Source organism: Alosa sapidissima, chromosome 10 (assembly GCF_018492685.1).
Source record: "Alosa sapidissima isolate fAloSap1 chromosome 10, fAloSap1.pri, whole genome shotgun sequence".
NCBI lineage: Eukaryota > Metazoa > Chordata > Actinopteri > Clupeiformes > Clupeidae > Alosa > Alosa sapidissima.
Genome location: NC_055966.1, coordinates 23,495,114 through 23,504,842, shown reverse-complemented (window position 1 = coordinate 23,504,842; position 9,729 = coordinate 23,495,114). Strand labels below are relative to the sequence as shown.

General features: G+C 44.0%; 1 protein-coding gene across 3 annotated transcripts in view; it reads left to right on the top strand.

Moving 5' to 3' along the window:
- rbms3 (RNA binding motif, single stranded interacting protein) overlaps positions 1-9,523 on the top strand; it is a 171,177-nt gene extending 161,654 nt beyond the window's left edge. For 2 of the 3 annotated variants that reach the window (XM_042106871.1, XM_042106873.1), the window contains exons 12-14: positions 3-98; positions 860-987; positions 5,544-9,523. In XM_042106871.1, coding sequence (XP_041962805.1) covers positions 3-98; positions 860-987; positions 5,544-5,547 — 228 coding nt within the window. In that variant the 3' untranslated portion in view covers positions 5,548-9,523. The remainder of the gene's footprint in view (positions 1-2; positions 99-859; positions 988-5,543) is intronic. The other variant, XM_042106872.1, reaches the window with a different exon arrangement.
- Positions 9,524-9,729: the final 206 nt, after the last annotated feature.

The following is a 9,729-nucleotide window of genomic DNA, read 5'->3' as shown; positions in this document are numbered from 1 at the left end:
AGCAGTATATGACTGCTGCTGCTGCTGCTGCTGCTCCTATGCAAGGAACCTACATTCCCCAGTACACTGCTGTGCCTGCATCTGCTGTCTCAGTGGAGGTGAGGCACGCGCGTGCGCGCGCACACACACACACACACACACACACACACACACACACACACACACACACACACACACACACACACACACACACACACACACACACACACTCATTCACACAGACATCTACAGACACACACATACGTACGTGCACACTCATACACACATGCACACACGCACACTCCTACTCAGCTTTCAGCTTCTGTCTGTTAGTATAAGCGGATGTGTAAATAAAACTGAGAAACGTCCTCTAGCATAGTAGCCCCTGGGCTGCGGAGAGCTGAGCGCCCCCCACCCCCCCCCCCCAGCCCCTCCCCCACCCCCCCTTGCTCTCTCCGCGCTCCAGCATACCTTATTGAGCTCACCGGATAATTCTACCGCCGCTAAAGCCGCCCTGATTCACGAGCCGCCAGATAATGACAGGCAAGGAAAAGAAAAGAGAGGAGATATGCTAAGCTACCAGCACTGAGAGTTTAGCCTAGAGGCACTCAAGGGAGGGGGGGGTGGGGTCTGCACTGGAATCATTCCCTCATTTTGATGCACTCCTTTTTAATGTATGTCTGTAGGGCACAGTGCTAAGTGGGTGTGAAATCTGTTTTTGTTGTTGCCTTTGTTGTGCTATCTATGACACAGGCATGGTGTGACGGGAGACTAATTTCAACCTTGGAGGCCAATGAGTGGCCAATAAGAGTGGCCAATGTCTGTAGTCTTTGGTAAATCTCTTAGCCAGTGTCTCATTCTTTTCTGTCCCCCGATTCAGGGAGTGGTAACAGAGCCCACGACGCAGACGGTTCCCCCCTCGTCGCAGGACGTGAGCGGACAGCAGCAGCCGCTAGCGGTGGAGAACTCCAGTGAACTCCAGTCGGCCTACTCCTACCAACCCACCAAGTGAGTCCCCCGACTGCCACCACATCCCTCTTTCTCTCTCTCTCTGTTTCTCTCTCTCTCTCATTCTCTTTCTCTCTCTCTCTTTCTCTCCCTCATTCTCTCTGTTTGCCAAGTCGTGTGCGTCACCCTTAACAGGCCTTGGCTGCTCCTGAATCAGTGAATCAAAGCCCTTACTTGTTGTTTCGCCCCACCCATATACTCATACATCTTCTTTAATCCATGTACTTGGATGAGGGCTCTCGTTTGAAGTTAGGCCGCCCTGTCAATGGAGGTATTACATAGACCTGGAGAGAGTGAGTAAGTAGCACCTCAACTTATTGTGATGGCCGATGATAGGCCATCGACTGCAATTGACTACCACCATCTTTAAAAATGGCAACTGACTAGCAAATTGGTTGCCACCTTACTGATGGCCACAAATGATGTCGTCCATGTGGATTGGCTGATCCTCCCAGAAACTGCCAGTCCCCTCCAGGGGGTCAAGAGCGTGCAGATTAGCTTCGGCATGTTAGCATACACCATTTTCAAGTATGGCACTGCATGGAGCATTTGGAACCAGCTCCATGCACGAAAGTCTGTGTTGGGCACGAGCTCTCATGCGCGTAATAACTCAATTTAAGCTACTTAGCAACGCAATAAGGTTTCCATTAGAGCACAGCGCACGTTCAATGAATGAGTGAAAGACTGCCTTGTCTCGCAAAAAACAGCTGGAAATTCCAACACTTTTTCAACTACACGAAACTTTACAGTGATCATCAAATATCCCTAGATTTAAGTGCCCATCAGTCTCAACATTTGACTATATAATTAAAAAGTCCAAAATCGTCTGACGAAAATCGTCTGCTTTTGATAGCCTGGTATGTCGCTCCAAACGAAACGCATGTCTCACAATAAAACGCACAATGTAAGTAATAAAGGTCTGCCTCGAATAAGCCTGCCCCAAATAAATACATGTGCTTTGCGCAGCCTAAATAAATAGCAGACCCCGGACATAATTTAGGATTTACGGAAAGTATGCAATCATACAATGTTGGACACCTGGCAATGCTCTGGCCGTCTACTGTGCCTCTGACACCGCTGCCTCATTTGGATGGTAACTCGACAGGTGAGCGTGAAGATTGGATGTCGTGGATGCGTAAGTAAACTGTTTTTTGCAGAGTCCGCAGACTACATTCTCTTTAACGGTTACTTTATCATCTGCGGTGTACAACCCAAAGTATTTCCAGACACCACATTTTAGATGAGTTGGGGACGTAATTGCCCGCTCAGGCTGGCCGTTCTGTGCGTTATCTTCCATTTTCGAAACAGGGTGGCTATTGAGGGTTCTGGCTCCAGTCATTATTGTGGCTACTGGCTATTATTGGCTTGATTTGGTCATGGGCCAACGCTAGAATATGTTTAGAGCACCCGCTATGAGATGGCAAACAATAAAATAAATAAAGCAAGCAAACTAATCATAGACTGTAAAAATGCGCTACACATGGCACTAAAAACCGAATAGTTTATTTATAGTTCGACTACGGATATTTTACGTCATTTTCGAATGCATATTTGCAGCAGCAGGACGGCAAGCATACTGCTCTTCATTAGAGCCGCTGTTATCCAATAAAATTAAGTTGCGGTTCAGGGCGACTCCACTTGGGCGTTCCTGAGCAACTTTTTCTTCTTCTAGTTACGTGGCAAGCATTGTATGTGCATTATCGCCACCCTCTTACTGGAGGACGACTCTCCTTTTACAGAATATCCAATAAAAATCCACGTTGGTCTATGCGTCATTTCCAGCTTTGGAACTTGGTGCATGGTCAGAGCCAACTGGCGCTGGATCCGAATCCCAGTGTTCAATATGGCGTTGACTATGAATTGGCCGGATTTACTAGCCTAGCCTCCACCATATATTTGTATGGAGGGCGGGACTTAGTCACTCTCTCCAGTTATATATAATACCTCCATGGTCCCCTCAGACAACATACTCTTGTGCCCACCAATAATATGGCAGCTAATTAGCTTGTTTGTGAAGTTGAGGCGGGAAGTGAGCACGTTGGAAAACATTTAGGGGGATTCGACTTCATGTAGCCGCCTGCAGCTGTGATAAGCTGACTGCATAACGTGATTATTTCTGAGATTCTGATACGTTTTTAACCATGACGTTTGCACAAGTCCAGTTTGAAAACATACGTATCAAAATCTCACAAATAATCACGTTATGCAGTCAGCTTAACACGGCTGCAGGCGGCTACATGAAGTGGAATCCCCCTGATGGTGTCCAACGTGCTCATTCCCGCCTTCCCATTTGGTTGCAGTTTAGCTTCAGTGTGTTGACCTTTACCAGCTAGCTCCCTCTGGTGGACAGTTAGAGAGCTGACTGTGCTGTGTGGTGAGCATTCTGGTGCATCATGGCTCCCGTGCATCACCCATGTTGGTACTACACATTGATGGTAGTTAGTGAGGTTCCTCGTTCACTGTTAAGCACTTTGGCTGCATTGAAAACGCTGTATAAATGCAATGTGTTGTTATTGTTCTTGTTGTTGTTGTGAGCCGGTACAGACAGATGTTATTACAGCTCTGTGGAATACTTAAGCTGTTGTAAGTGTGTGATATTTCTCAATAGCACAGCATGGCACTGTTCATCCTGACAACAAGCATTTGTAATTGTTGTTGTTAATAATTGTTTTGTAGTGAACCACAGGAAAACAAGCTCACATTATCTCAGTAGTAAAATAGTTTAAAATGAAGACGCGTGGAAAGAACTTTTAATGTATAAGGGGCATTTTTAAAAAGCAATCTAAAATGAGGAGTATCTATTGGAGAATAAGGACGCTGACTTTAAGGCCAAAGTAATGAAAAGGATTGATTGCACCTCTTTTTCTTTTCTCAAAGCTGAATTTACCTGCTCATGGCATACAGGCTGAAATTCATCTCAGGCTCATTCATCTCAGGCTCATCTCACACACACACAGACACACACACACACACACACACACACACACACACACACACACACACACACACACACACACACACGTGCCTGCAGACACACACACACACACACACAAACACACACACACGTACCTGCAGGCACACACACACACACACACACACGCACACACTGAAGCACTTCAGAAGCCCAGTGTGACCTGCGTCAGATCAGCGCGGCGAGCAGCGCCATCCTCCCACACACTGCCCCTGCATATGCAGCATAGCAGCGGGCTAGCGATCGCCCACGCTCTCCTCCGGTCCGCAGTGCGCACAGCACAGCCCAGCCCAGCCCAGCCCAGCCCAGCCCAGCACAGCCCAGCACAGCCCAGCCCAGCCCAGCCCAGCCCAGCGTGCTGATGTGTGGACACACCGCACGCTAATGGAGATATGGGCAGATAGTGCAAGTGTTTGGTTTTCAGGACTGTAGTTGGCGAAATATCCTTTTGTGTGGGCTTTCAATGTACTGCAATGATACGTGTTTGTGTGTGTGTGCTGTCATTAGAACTCAGCCCCCTCCACCTGAACAAATTACACACAAACGCACGCGCGCACACACACACACACACACACACACACACACACACACACACACAAACACTCACTCACACACACACACTCACACTCACACACACACACACAAATACACACACTCACACACACACACACTCTCTCTCTCTCTCTCTCTCTCTCTCTCTCTCTCTCTCTGTCACACACACACACACACACACACACACACTCTCTCTCTCTCTCTCTTTCTCTCTCTCTCTCTCTCTCACACACACACACACACTCTCTCTCTCTCTCTCTCTCTCTCTCTGTCACACACACACACAAACAAACACACACACACACATTTGCAGTTGGAGATGGGTCTATCAGCCTCCACACCACCATGACTAGTGATAACCATTAATGAAGATACCTGTGTACCGAAATATATCACACCACATGACAGATGAATACTTCAAACTTAAGCTGATATGCTATACACACACGAGTACTAAGCTGTCTATAGTGGACATGTATTGGTTTTGCTTATTTTGTTGACTCAAGTGCATAGAACATATTTTAGAAATTCGTCTCTACCTTGGCATGTGTATTAGTAGCAGTTCGATAGAAAGACGTCACTATATGAGGAGCTGCTGTTGGACATCAATATGAAACCCAGTCGGGTGTGGAGGTGCCTTAAAAATAGCATCTGACTTTTCATTTTCATTTTTCATTTAGTTTATTCTACATTCATTCTAATGCACTAGGTTTCTCTCCCTATACAGAGTACATTGGGGTGGGATGACAAACACCTGACCTGTTTAGCATTCCAGTCAATAGCTCCATTGCCTCTGCAATATTGGAACTACTGGCGCCAACTCTAACTTTGCTCTCTCTCTCTCTCTCTCTAACTCTCTCTCTCTGTCACTCTCGTACACACACACACACACAAGCACACACATGCGCGCACACACACACACACACACACACACACACACACACACACACACACACACACACACACACACACACACACACAATATAGCACAAATGGTTCCATTCTCATTGTCTCTCTCATTTAATTTGAACAGATAACAACAGGAGGCGTTGGCGAGGAGGAGGAGGAGGAGAGAGGGAGGAGAGAGTGTTCCAGCGACTGCATTGCCTTGAGATTTGGGACTGCACTGAGACGGCAGATGGAGAGATGAATGGAGACAGAGAGAGATGGAGAGAGGAAAAAAGAGAGAGGGAGAGGTCGATGGAAGGATTCGAACAATGAAAGGATGGTTTCTGATGTTGCGCAGGCACCAGAAATTGAAGAAAAAATATATTTCCTGCCTGGACCAAGCAAAAGGAATACCTGGACCGAGAACAGAACAATGCAGTCTGGGAATTCACCCTTTGGGTTAAACGTCTATCAGCATGGGGCTGGACATTCTTCATTAATCAATTCAGTTTTAAAAAAAAGATTATAAAAAAAGAAAGGTTTTAAAAATATATATTTGAATGTGCTGGTAGGTTTTCAGCGACATTGAGTTTTTCTATTAGATGAGGAAGCAAGTTCTAGACAAAAAAAAAAAAAAGAAGAAAAAAAATCTGTCTTCCTCTGATTCTAAGCTACTTCTTCTTGCTGTCATTTGTATGAGTTTTCTTTTAGTTTTTTAGAGAACCTAAATATTTCTTTTTTTTCCTTTTTTTGGATATTTGTTGCCTTAATTTTAAGAACTTCACAGAACTTTTTCTCTCAATTGTCATGTATGGAGGCACATGGACAAGTCAACCAGCTCAAAACCTCCCACAAAGGAGAAGGCGTTAAATGTTTTAGCTGTTTCAGAGTACAGAGGTTCTCTTTGTGTGGAAAGAACTTTTAAATTATCAGTGGCAACTGTGTGTTTTAAAGATTGAACAAATTATTGTGGTGATGAATGGGGAATGGTATTTCTTCAACCAGAAAAAAAGAAATGTTGATGCTGCATCATGGGAAATGCAGTTTATTGTGTAGTGCAGATCCCTTTTTAAAATGGCATTATTGTTTTTATTCTGCAATATTTTTTATGAGCTTTGAGGTGTTTTTCTCCGCCTGCTATGCTTGTCTCGTTGCAAAAAAGAAGAAAGATTAAATGTGGAAAAAAAAAACATTGGCAGCGCAAAAATAAGTGAATAGATAGGAGCTTCATGACAAAAAAGAAACGCAACCGTGTGCAAAAAGCAATAGAAATAGGAAATTGTTGACAATTTCTTTAGTTTTTCTTAGCTGTGGATTAAATGCAGCTTATGGGTGGCAGATTTTATACCAAAGATGAAGTACCCCAACCCCTCTGGAGGCGAATGGAGGAATATGTTGTTTTTGTTCTATTTGATATTTTTCAGGTCTCTCTTCTCTCACCTTGTGTCCCCGTTTGACCTGAAATGGCCAAACCAGATTTGTACTGTGTATCTGTTTCCGTCATAGGTTTCAACTTTCCTCCACTGGTGCATCTGTGAGTATGTTCAACAGAGAGAGAGAGAGAGAGAGGGGAGAAAAAGAGAGAAAGTTAAAAAGAAGGCAAATGGGCCTAGTGTGCAGGTGTGACTGTTGTCCACTAGGAGGTGACAGATTTGCAAAAGGGCGCATGTGGAGCCCGAGGTGAAGCAAGTCGTCTCATTGACCTGTCGGGTGGTTTTTGTTTCTGTCAATGTCACCACTTAGTCAGAAGTTAGCAAGATGACTATTTCCCCACACACAGGTCTCACGCTTGCTCGCAGCCCCAAACTGTGCTCACAAGCTACCTCATTTGTCTCTTTCACACTATGAGGACATGCATTTTTAAAAGCTGGTGAACATGATCAACACTAGAGAGAGAGAAGGAGAGAGGAGAGAGAGAGACTGAGGGAAGAGACAAGTGAAGACTTTTGCCTTAACATTCTCCTCCTTTAGTTCCTGCTCCACTCAGTATAGTGCTGTATTCTTCATGTTTTCTTCCGGTCCACGCTGATGACAAGCTCTCGTAACCTGACCTCAACTCTGCAGTCCAGAAGAAGAAAACTTGTCTTAGGAAAAGCAGAAGAATAGAGATGAAACCCTCACTACTGGCCTGTGACCACACCGGAGTGGTCAAGAAATCCATTAAGGCCATTTTTTCAGTCCTCCAGTGTCCAAAAAAAACGACAGCAGCACCCCATTCATTTGAAATGTGCAGTGAGTGGTGTTTTGAGAGTCACACAGTATTACGCGAGTGCCTTCATTTTAGAACTTTCACCTGTCAGTGTCCACGTTGAACATCTGTGAAATAGGCTATGGAGGTTTCACTTGACTGCTTTTCACTCGAGGTGCTGTTGATCAGCTAGAAGCCAGAAGGAGTAATCAGAAAGAGTGACATACTGATATAACTTTTATGAAACTGATTGAGACAGCACAACCACGGGTGATACAGGAGTTTGGAACACATACACATACATAATATTTTTGTTCTTCAAAATGCCAAGCAGAAGGTTGGGCGTCTATACAAGAGACCTTTACACATAGATCAGCAGCCTCTCGAGTGAAAGAGTAGCCTGAAGTAGAAAAATAAATAGGCCTATCTTTGGTTCTATTTTTAACACAGTAGGTGTGTCCTTACGCTTTGGTCATCTGTTGTGTTCTCTTCTCTTGCACCGTTTACAGTGTCGTTGATTCACAGCATTGGTTTAAAGGGTGGACAAAGAGGATGAAGGTTAGCACCCACAATTAGTCAGTTCATGTCAGTTCATGATATCAGTTTATGGGTTGAAAATTGTTGATCTTTGTGTGTGTGTGTTTGTGTTTGTGTGTGTGTGAGTTGTTTTTTTACATTTCATTTTCACATTTCACGTATGTCCTGTAAAATGTCCTTTTAAAGATCCTTCACACAGGAGCGGGGTTGAAAAGAGGGAATGTGTATCTATTTTCATCTCTGTTCTGTATTTGTGTGTGCGTGCGTGCGTGTGTGCATGTGTGTGTGCGTGTGTGTAGTGGTCGGCTTAGATGGAATAGTAGAGCTTACTTTGACTGACCTTTCTGTTTAAGTCCATCTTCATTCTATGGAAAAAACTAAAGTTAAAAAGCTAAATCATCCTGATGCTGCTCTAAGGGGAAAATGACCTTCATGACTGCATGGACAAGGATTTGAGATGACAGAACTGTTGACACCAGGGACATGAAAACTCTTGAAGTGAGATGAGGAGACTGCTAAACAGCTTCATTTTGAAGGGATGCTCTGAAAAACACAAGCTGTTTTTTTTTCCCTTCTTTTTTTCAAACTGCTCATCTACTGCCTTTTTGTCGGAGTCAGCTAACTGTCCAATGCCTCGTCTGTTACCAGGCCCTCAGCCTTTGAGAGCCAGAGAGAGGGGAGTCCAGGGATGAGAGGTATGGCAAACTGGACGGCTGCCAAATCAGACGCACGATCACCCTGCTTGCGCAGGTTTCTGATTGGTCGCTGCAGTCTCCACAAGGCTGGTTTCTCTCACCGTGATTGGCTCACAAAAGATCCTAAGTGAATGGTGCAATGGCCGTATAGAACTGTCTCTTGTGGTATTTATGTCTGGTAATTTCAACCCAGTTGAAGTTCACCGTCTGATTGGGGAAAAAAATCAAACAATCATAGAGTGTTAATGAGAACTGTACCCCAGAAAGGACACTTGAGTGGCAAATGTACTTCCTATTTAATTAACTTGGCTCTATAAAATCAAAAGATTACACAGGCGACTGAATAACCACTGAGATGCTGTTCAACCAAATTCAGAGTATTTTTAGAAATAGGAGAGAAAATTAAAAGGAAGAAAATAAAACGGCAAAACCTCTTATCACAAATTAAATTATTGAAAGAGGAAAAAAGCAAAACTATTTATGAGGTTGTCTTTTTGTATAGTGCAGGTGTTTTAAAAGATGATGAACCAGAACAGTTCAATGATGCTATTTCTTTTTCCTTTGAGTTGCCGCACAGTCATGCCTCCCTAGTCTTCGAGTTGTGATCCTGAGAAATTGTGTAGATCAGTGGATGTTCGGTTTAAACTTTGATTTTATTATTTGTTCTTTTGATGAAGCTTTCAATAAAAAAAAACTTTAAAACCATTGGTGTTTTCAATGTATGTGACCTCGCATTATCCACATTCCTAAGAGTAGGGAAGTCAATGCACACCAAGAGATATTAAGGGCACCTTCTCAGACACAGGTGATACATGATAGAATGTCATGTACTGCAATTAATGACTCATTAAGGAAAATAAATGGTCCAACACATGTTCCACTGAGCCAAAAACTGGACTGGTAGCAACTGA